This window comes from Diabrotica undecimpunctata, chromosome 9, assembly GCF_040954645.1.
Source record: "Diabrotica undecimpunctata isolate CICGRU chromosome 9, icDiaUnde3, whole genome shotgun sequence".
Taxonomy (NCBI): domain Eukaryota; kingdom Metazoa; phylum Arthropoda; class Insecta; order Coleoptera; family Chrysomelidae; genus Diabrotica; species Diabrotica undecimpunctata.
The window spans coordinates 122,816,258-122,839,518 of NC_092811.1; the positions used below are offsets into that span (position 1 = coordinate 122,816,258).

The window sequence follows — 23,261 nt, forward strand, 5'->3', positions numbered from 1 at the left end:
TTAAACCATTGCAAGGATATTTTTCAGCAGTTTGTCATATTTTTTTTTAGTATAAAATACTTTAATATTAAGTTGTTATAAGTTTTGGTAAGAAAGTCATAGAAAAAGTCCATCTTTCTACTAGCTAGCGCACGTTTAAGCTTCTCTAAACCAGAAGAAGTAATACACCGTTGAAATGTTTGATTAGTTTTAACAACTTCATTATCAGAGTCAATAAATAAAAATTGAACTCGATGGTCTTTAAACTTTATTTGAAATACATTGCAAATTAACATAAAACATGCTTACCGTACCTTGTCGAAATAGTTTAATTTGATAAAAATTTGTAGAAGCTTCTAGGTTTTTTCCTCCGTCTTTTTTATGTGCTGAAAATTTCTTTTGGAGTTAAATGAGCACGTGTGTTTGATTGTAGAGTAATTCCTAGCCATTTCTAGTCTGTCAAAATGTAAATAACTTCGCAAAAAATAGTTTCTAAATTTACTAGACAGTTGGGACTGGGATTAACGAACCGTCTATAAAATGGAACAGCTTGAAGCCTTACTCAAAAATGGCGACGCCCATTCGGGTCGTACAAGATCCTACAGTCAACCGATTAAATTTTAAAATTGAAACTTAAGTTTGAACCAGATATAAACAGAATGAATCGTATTTTGTAGCATATTTTATTATACGAGAAAAAAATTACACTTTATAGATATTTATTAAACGTACAATTCTAGAAACAAAACTTAAATTCTACATTTCATTATTTCTTACAGGTTTTTGCGTGATAATCTCTAGTAGTTTTAGTAACAAAACCTTTTTCACATTTTGTGCACGAGTAAGGACGTTCCCCGGTATGTTGTCGTCGTAGGTGAACAGTGAGGGGTGATCTTTGAGCGAACGTTTTGTCGCATAAATGACATTTGTGGGGTTTTTCCCCAGTGTGAGTTCGAAGATGAATGGTCAGACTTTGTTTCTGTTTAAATTTTTTCTTACAAAATTGACATATATGCTGTCCCTCTTTATGTATTTTCATATGTTGCGTTAAGCGTGCTACCGTCGGAAAAGATCGTCCACAATCGTTGCAGAGGTAAGACTTTTCTTCGCTGGAATGAACATTCTCCATGTGTTGATCCAAGTTTTTCTTAAACGGTAGAGTTAGGTTACATGCGTCACATTTGTATTTTTTGAATAGAACAAGAGACTTAGTATCATGGACTTGCATGTGAACAAGCAGTTGGCGACTGGTAGCAAATTCGAGAAAGCATACACTGCACCGGTTTGGCGTATACTTCTCTTGACTTTTATGAAATATTTTGTGGTCTTCAAGCCAGCTTTTCGAGAAAAAATGTTTGTCACATTCCTTACAGTATAATTCCTCTTTTACGTGTTCTGAACGAATATGGAAGAATAAGGAATCTGTAATTTGAGTACTAAAATTTTTACAAACGACGCAAATGAATGTTTTGGGATCAGAACTGTGTGTGGCATTGTGGATGCTCAAGCTGTACTCATTCGCATAGTTTCGCTTACAGATTTCGCAGTAGTTATCTTTTATCCTATGGGCTTGTTGGAAGTGAGCGTGATAGCTCCATTTATTTTTAAAAGTAAGCAGACAAAGATCGCAAGTAACTTTTTTGTCATCTTTATCGGAATCCATTAACGTTAAGTTATCAGTAGTTTCTTTTTTATCTTCACTTTTATCTTCTAATTGATCTGCTACTGTTTTATGCATCTCATAGTGATCAAATAAACTCTTTTTGCAATCATGTTCTTTACAACAAATCTTACAGACCCATAGAATATCATTGGTCGTTTTAGTTTGCATCTCTTTTTCTACCAATGATGTTTTCTTCAATGTATATGCAGACAGTAGATTATTCTCAACTATAAAATAATCAAATGGATTTTTATATTTCTCAATTATTTTAGGTCCGGTATTTTCTTTTGACGTTGATTTTTTATTTTCTGGTTTTACTCTATTTCTTTTTGTTTCCTTTGTTTTTGTTTCGTCTGTGTTTATTTCTCTATTTGTTTTTGTTTCATCTGTGTTTGTAACCTCCAAAGGATCTCTGAGTATGTCTTGTTCTTTGAGGGATGTTGTTTCAACGTTAACTGTATGTATGTTGTATTCTTCAACTGGAACTCTTTTATTATAATATACTGGAATATCTTTAGGTTTAGACATTTTAGCTTCTGCCTTTTCTCTGTTTGTTTTTCTTTTGCCAGCATTTGTATTTTCCAAAGGATATTTTATCTTCTCTTGATTTTTGTCGAATATCGTTTCGTCATTAGTTGTATTGGTTTGTGAACGTATTAACAAATATGCCGGAACCATGTCAATTGCTAATTCCAAATCAATATTGTTTAAAGTACTAGGGTATGTAGTACTATCAGTATAAATCGTATTTTCGTAAAACCTACAAAATAAATGATATTATTAACTAAACGTGGCGGCACGTTTTTCACATAAATCATTCTTAAAATTTTTAAGATAAATATTCATTCATAACTGGTACGAGAAAGGTCTTCCATATTTTAGGTGGATGAAGTTGGAGAAAATATTGGTCATAGTTTACACAAAGCTTTCTTTGCAGTGCTACCAAAAGCAAGATATAATCTGAGCGATAGAAACGTGATCACTCGAAGAAATCAACCGTAAAAATAAGAAGTATATATCAAATGCCCGAGATATATTAATAAAAATTGTTGACAATATTATTTTATTTCTAAAAATTTTTCTATATCACTAGATAGTATTCGACGTATAGTTACTATTCATGGTAATAATAATAAATGCAGGCTGAAGCAACTATTTTATATCACGCAATTTGCGCAGTAGAGGCCACACCACCGCTTAAACTGAGGAAATCAAAAATACACATAAACCACCTCCTCAAGGACCAAAAAAAATGCACACCTAGTTGGGTAAACGTCTGCAAGGCTAACGTCACAATGAGGTCAGTCAAGACAATGTTGACAATACAGCGTCGAACTATTGATTGGCATCAGGAAAGATGTCCCCTAAAACAGAAGATTCTTTACCTGCCATTCAGGATCAGGTTCTACTAACCAAAAATTACATGAATTATATCGTCAAAGACCCTCAGTCCTTAGGTCTATAACGATAAATGCCGATATGGATGTCAATAGTGTTGCCCAAATGCAAGAACAAGACGAGACTTAGACAGTCTTGGTCTTGGTCTTGCGCCAATACACCTGGTCTTGGTCTTGGTATTGCAGTCCCGGTCTTGGTCTTGGTCTTGCAGCAAGAGTCTTGCAAATCTTGCAGTTACTCATTAGCCTATTGTTATTTATTAAACGTTACTTTAGATCTTAAAACAACATAACAGGGTAAGTACATTTTAAGCTTGAATTAACATAGCCACAATAAAGACTAACCAAATTAATAAATGTCTAAACAATTGACTCCGGGTGGGGTTTGAAACCACGATCTAACCGATCCGTGCCTATGTTCTAACTAACTCAGCTATCTACCAGGCCCCACGGAGGTCAATCTGTTTCTTAATAAATTTTGCATTTACTAAGCGTATGTGTGCTAAAACATGGTTAAAAAAAAAATAAAATTAATGACATAAACATGCCTGTATTTTAAAGAACATTATCTGCCTAGAAAGGGATTGATGAACATGATGGGCAAAAAATCCACATACATGTATCAAGGGAACATATTTTTTAGGTGATAAGATAAGAAGCTATACCTAATCCACTTATTAAAGCAAAATAAATGTTTTTACCAACCTTATCTTTACTTTTATATAAATAACTAACTTGAAAAAATAAAGAATAGTTAAAAAATCAATGGTAATCAAAAGAAGTTATTTTAAATTAAGGAGATCCTACTTAATAAATACATTAATTTATCGAATTTTAGTTTTTGAAGAAGAAATATTTGTAATTCCTTTTTGTGAAAAGTATTAGATGCTTCCTTAAATCTGACGCGTTTCTGTTGATTATTCTCATTTCAACTTGTCTATGTAGGCACAATTTACACAAAGCCGTTTGGGATGCATGAATTATTTCGAAAAACTCATCAAATTTGCTTTTACTAGGTCTTTTAGAACTATAACTCCAAAGCTCACTACTCAAATTGTAAACTTGTCACTCCGGAAACAACAAGGATTAGATGAAAAACAATTATTACTTTAGACTCAAAGGAAAGCTCAATTAGGAATGAAGTTAAGTGATGTCAAAAAAGTAATTACTATAATACTAGTTACTTTATGTTCGTTACTATCCAATACCCTAAGTATCTAATAACAAACCGAGAATTATATATCGTTACTTCGTTATTCTAAATAGAATACTTCGGTATTTTGTTTACACGGTAGGCAACATTATTGGTTATTAATTTGTCTCGTTACTTTTGAATATTAGCCGCGCTCTTTCAGCAAATTTTGTTTAACCGAATGATTTCATCGCACACTCAGCAGAAACAATTTATAGTCTTAGGCCGATAAGATTTGTATATTCAGATTCCTCCTGACTAAATTATAATGGGAAAAAAATTGAATTATTAAGTGGGTGTCCGTAACAATTATATTTTTTATTAGCTAGGCTGACATATTTTAACAAATATCGATACGATATTACTGTCGGCATCGAAATGTAAGAAGATTATTTTTATGATTAGAGGGCGGATATTCTCAAAATATGGACAATTAATTTCCAAGCGAAGAAGTCGTCTGCTGGAAAAGAATGTACAAAATATTTTATTTTTACATTGTAATTATGACCTATGAGCACGTGTCAAATGTGTTATTTTAATGAATATTTTGATTCGGTATGTATGTTTATGGTATTGTTTGTAATGCGCATAAGTCCAGTTTTTCAAATTTTTATTACATATTTTGCATCTCATAGAGTCTTTAAGCATATACCCGAACTACTATACTTGCTAAAACCACACTCAGTCCTAACTGCAAGACGCAAGAGTCTCTCAAGAGCACATTGCAAGACGCAATATGCTCTTGAGAGTATGCTTGAGAATGACAACTACAAGCTATATTGGTATCGCAACCTGCTCACAGACCTAACTGTGGCACATAATAGACTATATCTCATAGCAGTTAATAAATTAACTAGACTGTAGAAGTCAAGTTTTGTTAAAGAGTATTTTTTTGAGTTGGCTATTATCTGAATCTGAAATGGCTGGATTTACGTCCATAAATTTTCATAGTTAAATTGGCGCACTCTATCTGTCCCGGTTAGTATACCACTTCGTTTTGTTTGCAGTACTAACAGATTTTCTACTATATGTTGAAGCGCATTATATCTCTTCTTTAAATAAAGAATTCCAAACAATAATATATTTCACAAAAAATTTCGAATTTGTGTACTTTAAAAATTCTAGTCATACATTTTTAGATATTTAAGCAATATGCTTTAAATTTGACTAACATAATATGGCACATTTTTGTTATAATGGACATAATAATCATAAATTTAACACTTGTGCAACTTGTCCTTTACAACAGTTTAGGATTCTTTTAAGTTTTTAAGTTTGAGTAACCTAGTTTATGTTTTGCTACATTCGTGACGAATAGATCACCTGTATATGTTACAAAAAGGAATTATACGTGTTTAAGGCTACCTTTGTATATACAATTATATATATTTGTATATTTATTTTGAATTTCTTGTGTGTGAACAACAACTAATTATCCAAAACAAGGAATACTTAATCTATATCCATCTCGATTATGATTTTGTTTCAAAACTTGTCAGTTTTTCTGTATATAAACAGGCTTAAGACGTTTTATAATTTAAAAATAGAAAGCAGTGAAATTGGTCCAGTTTTGTCAAGGTGTCCAGGAGGACGATGTGATAATCCAACACAATGTTTCAAATTTAACTTATCAAGGGAAAATTTCCAGTGGTTGGCTGTGTACCATAATTTAAAACAGTAGAAGGAAGTACAAAGTACCCAATAGTTTAACAGTCTCTTTGTTATGTGGATCATTATGTAAATTACTTGCAAGTATAACCAAATTTTGTGTTTTATCAGAGTTAAGTTTTAGTTTGTTTGCAGCAAACCATGCTAGATTTAGCAGAAACTTCCTCATAAGACATTTTTAAATCATCATTATATTTTCCTGGTATAACGTATGTCGTATCATTTGCGAATTGTATGGATGTGTATGAAGATATGAATTAAGGCCAATCGTTGACATAAATAATAAACAAAAAAGATCCTAACACTGAAACTTGTGGGACTTCATATTTACGGATAGATAATCAGAGAGATGATCTTTAAAGTCAAAGTCAAATTTATTGATCACATGCGACATTATACAAAGTACATGTATGAGACAAATCAAAGTTACAGACATACATCTTATAAGTATATAAATTAATAAACACGATAAAACATACTTAAAAGTTATTTTTAGAATATGGCTCTAGCTCACAAATGTATTGATGTACACACCTCCGAAAGTTTGGCTGATGTAAATTCATTCGTATATCTATTGGTAATTTGTTAAAGAAACTTATGGCTGCATAATGTGTGCTACCTTCCAACAAAACAGAACGATGTTGTGGAAGCATAAAGTGATTGTCTCTGAATCTTATTGAATAAACATGGTTAAATTGAAATTTATTAAATTCATAAATTTTGCTATGTAAATACATTATACACGAAAATATATACAGATCAGGAATTGTAAGAATATTGTTTTGTCTAAAGATGCCTCTACAAGAATCTCTAAATTTTATTTTATACATTATCCTAATAGCTCCTTTCTGAAGTACGAATATCTGCACTAATTCAGAGGTACAACATCAGACTTCAATGCCATATTTGGCTATTGAGTAAAAATGGGCAAAATATACTGTTTTTAATATTGATGTATGAAAGAGACGTGAAAGAATTCTCAATGCATAACATGTGCTACTTAATCTGGATTTCAAATTAGAAATGTGGTTTGACCATTTACAATTACTGTCTAGAAGTACCCCCAGCAACTTGCAGTCTGCTTTATCTAAGAATATTATTATTATCTAAAATAATACTAATATTCTTGTAAGACTTTATTGCACTTTATGAAAATAACGAGTCAAAAATAGAAATAATGCTTAGAAACAGTTTTTTCAAGTTTTGACAATTGAAGAAAAAAAAAAGACAAGTGGTATAACAAAATTAAAGGGTGCGATCAAAAATACGCGGAAATTCGATCATTTAGCTACTATATATAAAATATTATTATTTTAACAATGATGATTCATAGCCCGTAAGAAAATAGATGGAAAAGCATACATCTAACTATTTGATTTTGAGGTAAGGTAAAAAAAGTACGAAAAGGATAAAAAACATGGTATTTTTGAATTTTATCTTTATAAAAGAGTTAAATGGGGTACAAAATAATGTGATAATGTGAGAAAAAATGTTGAATTATCAACTGAATTTTGAGGTTACGTGCAAATAAATGAGTAAAAAAAACGGTTTTTTTGATTTTTCGATGCTTTCCGCTCAGAAATTGAAAATTCTGCATTGGCCATTTTAAAGAACAAAAAAAAAATACATAAAAAATTACTATTTAAAAGTTAGCCAAAAATTATTAACATAACCTAAGAAATTATTGAAAATTTCAATGATTTTTCCTGAGCTCAATTTTCAATATAAAAATTTGAAAAAAATCAGGCTATTTTGTATTCAAAAGATACATGTTCTTGAATTTTTTCAGATTTTTTAAAGCAAAATTAAGTCCAGAAAAAAATAAAGTCGAAAAAAGCTTCTTTTTTTACATTTAAGAGGTTCTATGGGCTCTGGGAAGCTAAAAATTTGCATGAAGTCATGTTTTTATATGCTTTATTGAAAGCAAAAGTCGCGTTGCTGATCGGTAAGGGGGGGACTTTTGACCATCTTATCCCGCTATAGCCTTTGCCATAATGTTGTCGATGCAGCTACTGAACTGGGATATGATTCTAGTATAATAGTTTATAGTTACATTTAGACCAAAATATGTTAATAGATTTTGAATATCAAAAAAAGGGTCAGATTCAATTTTAAAATATATATTAAAATCACGTTATGACATTTTCAAAAGTCACCAAAAATAAGTCAAAGTCACTCTTACCCGATCTGTAAACAGTTAAAATACTGGTTTTTATTGAAGGTACATAAATTACACACAACTCTGAACTTTGATTTACATTATAGTCATTTAGATTAAGAGAAGAATACATAAGATTTTCTTTTACATAAATTGCAACTCCACCTTGTTCCTTTCTTATCCTACAAAAGAAATTAGCTAATGAAAAGCCGGAGATGCTAATTTATTTTAAATTTTCTTCACATTGCCAATGCTCCGAAGAACTAACTTCACAAAAAAATAATTTCTAAATTCACTAGACAGTTTCGACTGGGATTTGCCAAACCGTCTATAAAATAGAACAGCTTGAAGCCGTACTCATAAATGGCGACGCCCATTCGGGTCGTACAAGATCCTCCAATCGAAACTGATTAAAAGTTTAAAATTGATACTTAAGTTTGAACCAGATATAAACAAAATGAATCGTATTTTGTAGTATATTTTATTATACGAGAAACAAATTACACTCTATAGATATTTATTAAACGTACAATTCTAGAAATAAAACTTAAATTCTACATTTCATTATTTCTTACAGGTTTTTGCGTGATAATCTCTAATAGTTTTAGTAACAAAACCTTTTTGACACTTGCTGCAAGGGTAAGGACGTTCTCCAGTATGAGTTCGTAGATGAACAGTAAGTGGTGATCGTTGGGCGAACGTTTTGTCGCATAAATGACATTTGTGGGGTTTTTCCCCAGTGTGAGTTCGAAGATGAATGGTCAGACTTTGTTTCTGTTTAAATTTTTTCTTACAAAATTGACATATATACTGTCCCTCTTTATGTATTTTCATATGTTGTGTTAATCGTGCTACCGTCGGAAAAGAGCGTCCACAATCGTTGCAGAGGTAAGACTTTTGTTCGCTGGAATGAACATTCTCCATGTGTTGATCCAAGTTTTTCTTAAACGGTAGAGTTAGGTTACATGCGTCACATTTGTATTTTTTAAACACAACAAGAGACTTAGTATCGTGGACTTGCATGTGAACAAGCAGTTGGCGACTGGTAGCAAATTCGAGAAAGCAGACACTGCACCGGTTTGGCGTATACTTCTCTTGACTTTTATGAAATATTTTGTGGTCTTCAAGCCAGCTTTTCGAGAAAAAATGTTTGTCACATTCCTTACAGTATAATTCTTCTTTTACGTGTTCTGAACGAATATGGAAGAATAAGGAATCTGTAATTTGAGTACTAAAATTTTTACAAACGACGCAAACGAATGTTTTGGGATCAGAACTGTGTGTGGCATTGTGGATGCTCAAACTGTACTCATTCGCATAGTTTCGCTTACAGATTTCGCAGTAGTTATCTTTTATCGTATGGGCTCGTTGGAAGTGAGCGTGATAGCTCCATTTAGTTTTAAACGTATGCAGACAAAGATCGCAAGTAACTTTTTTGTCATTTTTATCGGAATCCATTAACGTTAAGTTATCAGTAGTTTCTTCTTTATCTTCACTTTTATCTTCTAATTGTTCTGCTACTATTTTATGCATCTCATAGTGATCAAATAAACTCTCTTTGCAATCTTGTTCTTTACAACAAATCTTACAGTCCCATAGAATATCATTGGTCGTTGTAGTTTGCATCTCTTTTTCTAACAATGATCGTTTCTTCATTACATATGTAGGTAATAAATTATTCTCAAGAGCAAAATAATCAAATGGATTTTTATATTCTTCAACTGAAACTCTTTTATTATAATATGCTGGAATATCTTTAGGTTTAGATTTTTTAGCTTTTGCTATTTCTCTATTTGTTTTTCTTTTGCCTGTCTTTGTATTTTCCAAAACATCTTTTATCTTATATTGATTTTTGTCGAATATCGTTTCGTCATTAGTTGTATTGGGTTGTGAACGTATTAACAAATATGCCGGAACCATGTCAATAGCCAATTCCAAATCAACATTGTTTAAAGTACTAGGGTATGCAGTACTATCAGTATAAGTCGTATTTTCGTAAAACCTACAAAATAAATGATATTATTAAATGTTTTGTATTTAAGATGTTTTTCGCATAAATCAGTCTTAAAATTTTTAAGATAAATATTTATTCATAACTGGTACGAGAAAGGTCTTCCATATTTTAGGTGGATGAAGTTGGAGAAAATATTAGTCATAGTTTACACAAAGCTTTCTTTGCAGTGCTACCAAAAGCAAGATATAATCTGAGCGATAGAAACGTGATCACTCGAAGAAATCAACCGTAAAAATAAGAAGTATATATCAAATGCCGGAAATATATTAATAAAAATTGTTGACAATATTATTTTACTTCTAAAAAATTTTCTATATCACTAGATGGTATTCGACGTATGGTTACTATTCATGGTAATAATAATAAATGCAGGCTGAAGCAACTATTTTATATCACGCAATTTGCGCAGTAGAGGCCACACCACCGCTTAAACTGAGGAAATCAGAAATACACATAAACCACCTCCTCAAGGACCAAAAAAAATGCGCACCTAGTTGGGTAAACGTCTGCATGGCTAACGTCCCAATGAGGTCAGTCAAGACAATGTCGACAATAGAGCGTCGAACTATTGATTGACATCAGGAAAGATGTCCCCTAAAACAGAAGATTCTTTACCCGCCATTCAGGATCAGGTTCTACTAATCAAAAATTACATGAAATATATCGTCAAAGACCCTCAGTCCTTAGGTCTATAACGATAAATGCCGATATGGATGTCAATAGTGTTGCCCAAATGCAAGAACAAGACGAGATTTAGACAGTCTTGGTCTTGGTCTTGCGCGAATACACCTGGTCTTGGTCTTGGTATTGCAGTCCCGGTCTTGGTCTTGCAGTAAGAGTCTTGCAAGTTTTGCAGTTACCCATTAGCCTATTGTTATTTATTAAACGTTACATTAGATCTTAAAACAACATAACAGGGTAAGTACATTTTAAGCTTGAATTAACATAGCCACAATAAAGACTAACCAAATTAATGAATGTCTATACAACTGACACCGGGTGGGGTTTGAAACCACGATCTAAGCGATCCGTGCCTATGTTCTAACTAACTCAGCTATCTACCAGGCCCCACGGAGGTCAATCAGTTTCTTAATAAATTTTGCATTTACTAAGCGTATGTGTGCTAAAACATGGTTAAAAAAAACAAAATTAATGACATAAGCATGCCTGTATTTTAAAGAACATTATCTGCCTAGAAAGGGATTGATGAACATGATGGGCAAAAAATCCACATACATGTATCAAGGGCACAGATTTTTTAGGTGATCAGATAACAAACTATACCTAATCCACTTATTAAAGCAAATAAATGTTTTTACCAACCTTATCTTTACTTTTATATAAATAACTAACTTATAATAACTATATATTTTTACATGTCCACTTTTTCTAGCGGTTATTAAAAAGCTTGTGATATCTCCACCGAATTTTGGTTTTTGAAGAAGAAATATTTGTTATTCCTTTTTGTGAAAAGATATTAGATGCTTCCTTAAATCTGACGTGTTTCTGTTGATCATTCTGATTTCAACTTGTCTATGTAGGCACAATTTACACAAAGCCGTTTGGGATGCATGAATTATTTCGAAAAACTCATCAAATTTGCTTTTACTAGGTTTCTTTGGATCTATAACTCCAAAGCTCACTACTCAAAATGTAAACTTGTCACTCCGGGAACAACAAGGATTAGATGAAAAACAATTATTACTTTAGACTCAAAGAAAAGCTCAATTAGGAATGAAGTTAAGTGATGTCAAAAAAGTAACTACTATAATACTAGTTACTTTATGTTCGTTACTATCCAATACCCTAAGTATCTAATAACAAACCGAGAATTATATATCGTTACTTCGTTATTCTAAATAGAATACTTCGGTATTTTGTTTACACGGTTGGCAACATTATTGGTTATTAATTTGTCTCGTTACTTTTGAATATTAGCCGTGCTCTTTCAGCAAATTTTGTTTAACCGAATGATCTCATCGCACACTCAGCAGAAACAATTTATAGTCTTAGGCCGATAAGATTTGTATATTTAGATTCCTCCTGACTAAATTATAATGGGAGAAAAATTGAATTATTAACACTTTCACTGCCATGAGAAGCATAACGTGATGCACGGGTAATATGACTTTACAGCCACGAGAATCAAATATCGATTCTCACGCATCACAAATTATAAAACCTGCGAGAAGCAGTTTTGGTCTCTCATATCAATGTATCGTTAATGCAGTTTAAAAATAGACGGCTGTAAGCAACAGAAACTCTATTTGGCCACTGAAATATGTTAACCAATGTTTGATTCTCACAGCCTGAAAAGTGGGTTACTGATAAAAACTGTATACTCAAGTCAACTATTATTTATTTATTTTTTAACGAAAATTATCATTTTCATACATTGTTATTTTAATAAGAAATTAACAAAAACTTTATTTATTAATAAAAGTTGCAAAATTTTAAAAGTTACGTTTATTTTGTACATTTGTGTATTTCAAAAAAACAACTCAAACAATAATGCTTATTACATTGTGTACAAAGATATCTTGACTGAGGAGTTTTCAATTGAGCGTTTTTTCGTCCAGTTTTAGCAATATTTTCATAACAAACAACACACCTTCAACGATTACTGGAACCTACGTCTTCCAACAAATGACTGTCGTTAGGATTAGGGTTTTGTTGAATGGACTTTACTAGGCTTACTACAAGGTTCTCTTTGAATTTTGTTATAGTCATTTTCTCATTTGAAACTTCTTGGTGTAATATATACGAATTTACTAACGTAGTACCCACAAGCAGTTCAATTGCTAACTTTCTATACCACTTTACTCCCTTTCTCAATGAGGTGGTGTATGTTTTCATTTGGTCAGACATATCGATGTATATTTTATGTTTATTGTAGTCAGTTACAACTTTTGGCTTTTGGCTGTCTTCTGTGAGTTCGGCAGTGTGTTTTGTACTGAGTATAAACATCGCGTTTGTCTTTCCATTTTTGAATCACCACTCCTGTATTACTTTCAGCTGCAACTGTTTGTCCTTTTTGCAATTTTGTATCAATTATATGTTTGGGATTTAATTTTCGGTTGATTCTCAGAGTTCCAACTAAATGAGTGTTTCTGTTCTGTAATTTATGGGCTAGAGAAATACTGGTGTAATAATTATCTGTATAAATTGTACGTCCCTTATCCAGTAGGTTATTAGACAAAGTCAGTACTACATTTTCAGCGGACAATTGATTTGGTAGTTTATCCTTGCCACAATAAATTTGGAAGTTATAGGTGTATCCTTTTTCAATGCATAATTTGTACAGTTTTATACCAAATTTATGTCTTTTATTACTAATATATTGCCGAAAACTCAACCGTCCTCTAAATGGTATTAATGATTCGTCTATACATATATTCTCTTTGGGAACAACATGTTTTTGAAAATTTTTTATCAACAGGTTTGTCAAAGGAGAAATTTTTTGTAATCTATCATCTGTTACTATTTCGTTGTTATGAAAATGCCATGTCTTGAGTAATAATTGGAAACGGTTGCGAGGCATCAAATTTTTCATTTTATTATCGTACAGACTACTTTTAGACCAATAACTTTCAATTGTAGGAAAACGACATAAGCCCATCCAAATCAAGATCCCAATAAAACATTTTATTTCCTCAACATTTGCATCACGCCATTCAGAAATTCTGGCATGGGGTAATTTTACAGTACTTTTTAGCTGATTTGCATACCTGTTTGTTTCCGTCACCATTAATTCCAATACCTCGTCAGTAAGAAATAACTCATAAAAATTTAAAGGACCTTTATCAAAATATTCACCGTGTAGTTCTGCTTTTACACCAACATCTATTTCAGTGAAATCAAATAATTTCATATACTGTCCACTCACGTCTTTCCACGATAAATTCGCACTATTATCAATGTGTTCACTTTCTTTATCCTCATCTTTACTTTCTTCTAAATTGTTTTCAATAACATTATTTATTGTTTCCATTACACTATCAGATATATTTCTTGATGTGCCAGAAGTACTTGGTTTATTTATTAATTTTACTTTTTTTTTAATTGGTTCATTATCTAAAGAACTATCAGAATTACTAGGGAGAAACTCATCATCAGAATCTTCAAATGGATCATTATCTTCATCTGAAAGATATTCCTGCCACAGACGATTTAATTTTTCTTGTTCTTTTTCGTAATTCATTTTCACAGTATAAAGATTTACACAAAATACTCAGAGAAATCGACTAACACCTACGGGCTAACGCTTGGAAATGAATAATATCCATTTATAGCGAAATTTGCGAAATTGCATTTTTGCAAGAAATGACATCTTGTGGGAATGGGCATAAAATTGTAATAAACGATATCAGATAACAAGACCGCGTGAATTATATGGACTTTTTTTGTGTGAATCGGCATATGATGCACACGGCTGTAATAAACGATATCAGCCAACAAGGCCGCGTGAATCATATGGTGATTCTCATCTCTAACAAACGCAAATTAACGTTTTTTTGAAAAGAAACGTGTAAATATATGCTTAGTTTTTAATTGTGTGTGTATATAGAGGGGAAAATATTTACGGCCAGAAGGACCCTCTTTTTCTCACTATGGTGGCAGTGTAAGTGTGTGGGTGTCCGTAACAATTATATTTTTTATTACCTAGGCTGACATATTTTAACAAATATCGATACGATATTACTGTCGGCATCGAAATGTAAGAAGATTATTTTTATGATTAGAGGGCGGCTATTCTCAAAATATGGACAATTAATTTCCAAGCGAAGAAGTCGTCTGCTGGAAAAGAATGTACAAAATATTTTATTTTTACATTGTAATTATGACCTCTGAGCACGTGTCAAATGTGTTATTTTAATGAATATTTTGATTCGGTATGTATGTTTATGGTATTGTTTGTAATGCGCATAAGTCCAGTTTTTCAAATTTTTATTACATATTTTGCATCTCATAGAGTCTTTAAGCATATACCCGAACTACTATACTTGCTAAAACCACACTCAGTCCTAACTGCAAGACGCAAGAGTCTCTCAAGAGCACATTGCAAGACGCAATATGCTCTTGAGAGTATGCTTGAGAATGACAACTACAAGCTATATTGGTATCGCAACCTGCTCACAGACCTAACTGTGGCACATAATAGACTATATCTCATAGCAGTTAATAAATTAACTAGACTGTAGAAGTCAAGTTATGTTAAAGTGTATTTTTTTGAGTTGGCTATTATCTGAATCTGAAATGGCTGGATTTAAACGTCCATAAATTTTCATAGTTAAATTGGCGCACTCTATCTGTCCCGGTTAGTATACCACTTCGTTTTGTTTGCAGTACTAACAGATTTCTACTATATGTTGAAGCGCATTATATCTCTTCTTTAAATAAAGAATTCCAAACAATAATATATTTCACAAAAAATTTCGAATTTGTGTACTTTAAAAATTCTAGTCATACATTTTTAGATATTTAAGGAATATGCTTTAAATTTGACTAACATAATATGGCACATTTTTGTTATAAAGGACATAATAATCATAAATTTAACACTTGTGCAGCTTGTCCATTACAACAGTTTAAGATTCTTCTAAGTTTTTAAGTCTGAATAACCTAGTTTATGTTTTGCTACATTCGTGACGAATAGATCACCTGTATATGTTACAAAAAGGAATTATAAGTGTTTAAGGCTACCTTTGTATATACAAGTCTATATATTTGTATATTTATTTTGAATTTCTTGTGTGCGAACAACTAATTATCCAAAACAAGGAATACTTAATCCATATTCATCTCGATTATGATTTTGTTCCAAAACTTTTTAGTTTTTCTGTATATGAACAGGCTTAAGTCGTTTTATAATTTAAAAATAGAAAGCAGTGAAATTGGTCTGTTCGAAGTTACTTCGTGGGATGGAAATTCGATCATTTAGCTACTATATATAAAATATTATTATTTTAACAATGATGATTCATAGCCCGTAAGAAAATAGATGGAAAAGCATACATCTAACTATTTGATTTTGAGGTAAGGTAAAAAAAGTACGAAAAGGATAAAAAACATGGTATTTTTGAATTTTATCTTTATAAAAGAGTTAAATGGGGTACAAAATAATGTGATAATGTGAGAAAAAATGTTGAATTATCAACTGAATTTTGAGGTTACGTGCAAATAAATGAGTAAAAAAAACGGTTTTTTTGATTTTTCGATGCTTTCCGCTCAGAAATTGAAAGTTCTGCATTGGCCATTTTAAAGAACAAAAAAAATACATAAAAAAAAATCGGTTGCCTGTAAAGTCGGTTTTACGGGCGAAGATTTTACGTGACAACGTCTTTTTCGCGGTAGAATATTTATTGATATGAATATTATTAAATTGCACAATAGGAACAAGGAATTGAATGAAAATAAGAATTGCACAAATTTTAACTATAGAAATATATTTTGTTTACTAAAACATTGTACATGTAAACTTAAACTTAAATAATTTCTTTTGAGTGATTTTGTTGAGGATATGACGATGATAGGAGAAATATGAAATGAAAGGAAGTGTTATTAGGCGCAAGCACTAGAGAATTAGGCGCAACGCGCCTAATGCTCTAGTGCTGCGCGCGCAGCGGACCGATCATGTTTGAGTGGGAGAGAGACGCAAGGCATTCGCCGGTCCGGCGGGCCTCTCTCTCGTTCGGTGACTCACTGTAACAGACGTGAGCGGGCGTTACACTTTTTCATGAATGACTCCGAGCCACAACCTAATTTAAGACGTTGTCACGTCAAAATTACTATTTAAAAGTTAGCCAAAAATTATTAACATAACCTAAGAAATTATTGAAAATTTCAATGATTTTTCCTGAGCTCAATTTTCAATATAAAAATTTAAAAAAAATCAGGCTATTTTGTATTCAAAAGATACATCTTCATAAATTTTTTCAGATTTTTTAAATCAAAATTGCGTCCAGAAAAAAATAAAGTCGAAAAAAGCTTCTTTTTTAGATTTAAGAGGTTCTATGGGCTCTGGGAAGCTAAAAATTTGCATGAAGTCATGTTTTTATATGCTTTATTGAAAGCATAAGTCGCGTTGCTGATCGGTGAGGGGATTTGCCAAACCGTCTATAAAATAGAACAGCTTGAAGCCATACTCAAAAATGGCGACGCCCATTCGGGTCGTACAAGATCCTCCAGTCGAAACTGATTAAAAGTTTAAAATTGATACTTAAGTTTGAACCAGATATAAACAGAATGAATCGTATTTTGTAGTATATTTTATTATACGAGAAACAAATTAAACTTTATAGATATTTATTAAACGTACAATTCTAGAAATAAAACTTAAATTCTACATTTCATTATTTCTTACAGGTTTTTGCGTGATAATCTCTAATAGTTTTAGTAACAAAACCTTTTTGACATTTGCTGCAAGGGTAAGGACGTTCTCCAGTATGAGTTCGTAGATGAACAGTAAGTGGTGATCGTTGGGCGAACGTTTTGTCGCATAAATGACATTTGTGGGGTTTTTCCCCAGTGTGAGTTCGAAGATGAATGGTCAGAGTTTGTTTCTGTTTAAATTTTTTCTTACAAAATTGACATATACTGTCCCTCTTTATGTATTTTCATATGTTGTGTTAATCGTGCTACCGTCGGAAAAGAGCGTCCACAATCGTTGCAGAGGTAAGACTTTTGTTCGCTGGAATGAACATTCTCCATGTGTTGATCCAAGTTTTTCTTAAACGGTAGAGTTAGGTTACATGCGTCACATTTGTATTTTTTAAACACAACAAGAGACTTAGTATCGTGGACTTGCATGTGAACAAGCAGTTGGCGACTGGTAGCAAATTCGAGAAAGCAGACACTGCACCGGTTTGGCGTATACTTCTCTTGACTTTTATGAAATATTTTGTGGTCTTCCAGCCAGCTTTTCGAGAAAAAATGTTTGTCACATTCCTTACAGTATAATTCTTCTATTACGTGTTCTGAACGAATATGGAAGAATAAGGAATCTGTAATTTGAGTACTAAAATTTTTACAAACGACGCAAACGAATGTTTTGGGATCAGAACTGTGTGTGGCATTGTGGATGCTCAAACTGTACTCATTCGCATAGTTTCGCTTACAGATTTCGCAGTAGTTATCTTTTATCCTATGGGCTCGATGGAAGTGAGCGTGATAGCTCCATTTATTTTTAAACGTATGCAGACAAAGATCGCAAGTAACTTTTTTGTCATCTTTATCGGAATCCATTAACGTTAAGTTATCAGTAGTTTCTTCTTTATCTTCACTTTTATCTTCTAATTGATCTGCTACTATTTTATGCATCTCATAGTGATCAAATAAACTCTCTTTGCAATCTTGTTCTTTACAACAAATCTTACAGTCCCATAGAATATCATTGGTCGTTGTAGTTTGCATCTCTTTTTCTAACAATGATCGTTTCTTCATTGCATATGCAGGTAATAAATTATTCTCAAGAGCAAAATAATCAAATGGATTTTTATATTCTTCAACTGAAACTCTTTTATTATAATATGCTGGAATATCTTTAGGTTTAGATTTTTTAGCTTTTGCTATTTCTCTATTTGTTTTTCTTTTGCCTGTCTTTGTATTTTCCAAAACATCTTTTATCTTATATTGATTTTTGTCGAATATCGTTTCGTCATTAGTTGTATTGGGTTGTGAACGTATTAACAAATATGCCGGAACCATGTCAATAGCCAATTCCAAATCAACATTGTTTAAAGTACTAGGGTATGCAGTACTATCAGTATAAGTCGTATTTTCGTAAAACCTACAAAATAAATGATATTATTAAATGTTTTGTATTTAAGATGTTTTTCACATAAATCATTCTTAAAATTTTTAAGATAAATATTTATTCATAACTGGTACGAGAAAGGTCTTCCATATTTTAGGTGGATGAAGTTGGAGAAAATATTGGTCATAGTTTACACAAAGCTTTCTTTGCAGTGCTACCAAAAGCAAGATATAATCTGAGCGATAGAAACGTGATCACTCGAAGAAATCAACGGTAAAAATAAGAAGTATATATCAAATGCCGGAGATATATTAATAAAAATTGTTGACAATATTATTTTACTTCTAAAAATTTTTCTATATCACTAGATAGTATTCGACGAATGGTTACTATTCATGGTAATAATAATAAATGCAGGCTGAAGCAACTATTTTATATCACGCAATTTGCGCAGTAGAGGCCACACCACCGCTTAAACTGAGGAAATCAGAAATACACATAAACCACCTCCTCAAGGACCAAAAAAAAATGCGCACCTAGTTGGGTAAACGTCTGCATGGCTAACGTTCGCTAACGCTAAGGATCAAGTTCTACTAATCAAAAATTACATGAAATATATCGTCAAAGACCCTCAGTCCTTAGGTCTATAACGATAAATGCCGATATGGATGTCAATAGTGTTGCCCAAATGCAAGAACAAGACGAGATTTAGACAGTCTTGGTCTTGGTCTTGCGCCAATACACTCGTTACTTTTGAATATTAGCCGCGCTCTTTCAGCAAATTTTGTTTAACCGAATGATCTCATCGCACACTCAGCAGAAACAATTTATAGTCTTAGGCCGATAAGATTTGTATATTTAGATTCCTCCTGACTAAATTATAATGGGAGAAAAATTGAATTATTAAGTGGGTGTCCGTAACAATTATATTTTTTATTAGCTAGGGTGACATATTTTAACAAATATCGATACGATATTACTGTCGGCATCGCAATGCAAGAAGATTATTTTTATGATTAGAGGGCGGCTATTCTCAAAATATGGACAATTAATTTCCGAGCGAAGAAGTAGTCTGCTGGAAAAGAATGTACAAAATATTTTATTTTTACATTGTAATTATGACCTCTGAGCACGTGTCAAATGTGTTTTTTTAATGAATATTTTGATTCGGTATGTATGTTTATGGTATTGTTTGTAATGCGCATAAGTCCAGTTTTTCAAATTTTTCTTACATATTTTGCGTCTCAGAGTCTTTAAGCATATACCCGAACTACTATACTTGCTAAAACCACACTCAGTCCTAACTGCAAGACGCAAGAGTCTCTCAAGAGCACATTGCAAGACGCAATATGCTCTTGAGAGTATGCTTGAGAATGACAACTACAAGCTATATTGGTATCGCAACCTGCTCACAGACCTAACTGTGGCACATAATATACTATATCTCATAGCAGTTAATGAATTAACTAGACTGTAGAAGTCAAGTTTTGTTAAAGTGTATTTTTTTGAGTTGGCTATTATCTGAATCTGAAATGGCTGGATTTAAACGTCCATAAATTTTCATAGTTAAATTGGCGCACTCTATCTGTCCCGGTTAGTATACCACTTCGTTTTGTTTGCAGTACTAACAGATTTTCTACTATATGTTGAAGCGCATTATATCTCTTCTTTAAATAAAGAATTCCAAACAATAATATATTTCACAAAAAATTTCGAATTTGTGTACTTTAAAAATTCTAGTCATACATTTTTAGATATTTAAGGAATATGCTTTAAATTTGACTAACATAATATGGCACATTTTTGTTATAAAGGGCATAATAATCATAAATTTAACACTTGTGCAACTTGTTCTTACAACAGTTTAGGATTCTTCTAAGTTTTTAAGTTTGAATAACCTAGTTTATGTTTTGCTACATTCGTGACGAATAGATCACCTGTATATGTTACAAAAAGGAATTATAAGTGTTTAAAGCTACCTTTGTATATACAACTCTATATATTTTTACAACAACTCTATATATTTTTTATTAGGCGCAACGCGCCTAATTCTCTAGTGCTGCGCGCGCAGCGGACCGATCATGTTTGAGTGGGAGAGAGACGCAAGGCATTCGCCGGTCCGGCGGGCCTCTCTCTCGTTCGGTGACTCACTGTAACAGACGTGAGCGGGCGTTACACTTTTTCATGAATGACTCCGAGCCACAACCTAATTTAAGACGTTGTCACGTCAAAATTACTATTTAAAAGTTAGCCAAAAATTATTAACATAACCTAAGAAATTATTGAAAATTTCAATGATTTTTCCTGAGCTCAATTTTCAATATAAAAATTTGAAAAAAATCAGGCTATTTTGTATTCAAAAGATACATCTTTATAAATTTTTTCAGATTTTTTAAATCAAAATTGCGTCCAGAAAAAAATAAAGTCGAAAAAAGCTTCTTTTTTAGATTTAAGTTCTATGGGCTCTGCTGGTTCTATGAGCTAAAAATTTGCATGAAGTCATGTTTTTATATGCTTTATTGAAAGCATAAGTCGCGTTGCTGATCGGTGAGGGGATTTGCCAAACCGTCTATAAAATAGAACAGCTTGAAGCCATACTCAAAAATGGCGACGCCCATTCGGGTCGTACAAGATCCTTCAGTCGAAACTGATTAAAAGTTTAAAATTGATACTTAAGTTTGAACCAGATATAAACAGAATGAATCGTATTTTGTAGTATATTTTATTATACGAGAAACAAATTAAACTCTATAGATATTTATTAAACGTACAATTCTAGAAATAAAACTTAAATTCTACATTTCATTATTTCTTACATGTTTTTGCGTGATAATCTCTAATAGTTTTAGTAACAAAACCTTTTTGACATTTGCTGCAAGGGTAAGGACGTTCTCCAGTATGAGTTCGTAGATGAACAGTAAGTGGTGATCGTTGGGCGAACGTTTTGTCGCATAAATGACATTTGTGGGGTTTTTCCCCAGTGTGAGTTCGAAGATGAATGGTCAGACTTTGTTTCTGTTTAAATTTTTTCTTACAAAATTGACATATATACTGCCCCTCTTTATGTATTTTCATATGTTGCGTTAAGCGTGCTACCGTCGGAAAAGAGCGTCCACAATCGTTGCAGAGGTAAGACTTTTGTTCGCTGGAATGAACATTCTCCATGTGTTGATCCAAGTTTTTCTTAAACGGTAGAGTTAGGTTACATGCGTCACATTTGTATTTTTTGAACAGAACAAGAGACTTAGTATCGTGGACTTGCATGTGAACAAGCAGTTGGCGACTGGTAGCAAATTCGAGAAAGCAGACACTGCACCGGTTTGGCGTATACTTCTCTTGACTTTTATGAAATATTTTGTGGTCTTCAAGCCAGCTTTTCGAGAAAAAATGTTTATCACATTCCTTACAGTATAATTCTTCTTTTAGATGTTCTGAACGAATATGTAAAAATAAGGAATCTGCACTTTGAGTACTAAAATTATTACAAACGACGCAAACGAATGTTTTGGGATCAGAACTGTGTGTGGCATTGTGGATGCTCAAGCTGTACTCATTCGAATAGTTTCGCTTACAGATTTCGCAGTAGTTATCTTTTATCCTGTGAGCTCGTTGGAAGTGACCGTAATAGCTACGTTTATTTTTAAAATTAAGCAGACAAAAGTCGCAAGTAACTTTTTCGTCATCTTTATCGGAATCCATTAACGTTAAGTTATCAGTAGTTTCTTCTTTATCTTCACTTTTATCTTCTAATTGATCTGCTACTGTTTTATGCATCTCATAATGATCAAATAAACTCTCTTTACAATCATGTTCTTTACAACAAATCTTACAGTCCCATAAAATATCATTGGTCGTTTTAGTTTGCATCTCTTTTTCTACCAATGATCTTTTCTTCAATGTATACGCAGAGAGTAGATTATTCTCAAATATAAAATAATCAAATGGATTTTTATATTTCTCAATTATTTTAGGTCCGGTATTCCCTTTAGACGTTGATCTTTTACTTTCTGGTTTTTCTCTATTTGTTTTTGTTTCCTTTGTTTTTGTTTCGTCTGTGTTTGTTTCGCCTGTGTTTGTAACTTCCAAAGGATCTCTTAGTATGTCTTGTTCTTTGTGGGATGTAGTTTCAACGTTAACTGCATGTATGTTGTATTCTTCAACTGGAACTCTTTTATTGTAATATACTGGAATATCTTTAGGTTTAGACTTTTTAGCTTCTGCCTTTTCTCTGTTTGTTTTTCTTTTGCCAGAATTTGTATTTTCCAAAAGATCTTTTATCTTCTCTTGATTTTTGTCGAATATCGTTTCGTCATTAGTTGTATTGGTTTGAGGACGTATTAACAAATATGCCGGAACCATGTCAATTGCTAATTCCAAATCAACATTGTTTAAAGTACTAGAGTATGCAGTACTATCAGTATAAGTCATATTTTCG

At 32.3% G+C, this 23,261-nt stretch overlaps 1 protein-coding gene across 2 annotated transcripts; it reads right to left on the bottom strand.

Moving 5' to 3' along the window:
• Nucleotides 1-629: 629 nt before the first annotated feature.
• Nucleotides 630-23,261, bottom strand: LOC140451384 (uncharacterized). Of its 2 annotated transcripts, XM_072545164.1 has the most exons (2): nt 22,907-23,261; nt 630-2,041 (listed from the first exon to the last, which is right to left on the bottom strand). In XM_072545164.1, exons 1-2 carry the CDS (start codon nt 23,252-23,254, stop codon nt 746-748), a joined length of 1,644 nt encoding a protein of 547 aa, XP_072401265.1. In that variant the 5' UTR covers nt 23,255-23,261; the 3' UTR covers nt 630-745. The 2 variants fall into 2 exon arrangements, with proteins under 2 accessions (XP_072401265.1, XP_072401266.1); XM_072545165.1 differs by lacking the exon at nt 630-2,041 and having other exon boundaries at nt 21,584-23,261.

Coding starts and splice junctions, on each gene's coding strand:
- LOC140451384 (XM_072545164.1), bottom strand. CDS start 23,254: ATGACTTATACTGATAGTACTGCATACTCTAGTACTTTAAACAATGTT. Junction 2,042..22,906: donor TACTAAGAGATCCTTTGGAA/GTTACAAACACA, acceptor GATCCTTTGGAG/GTTACAAACACAGATGAAAC.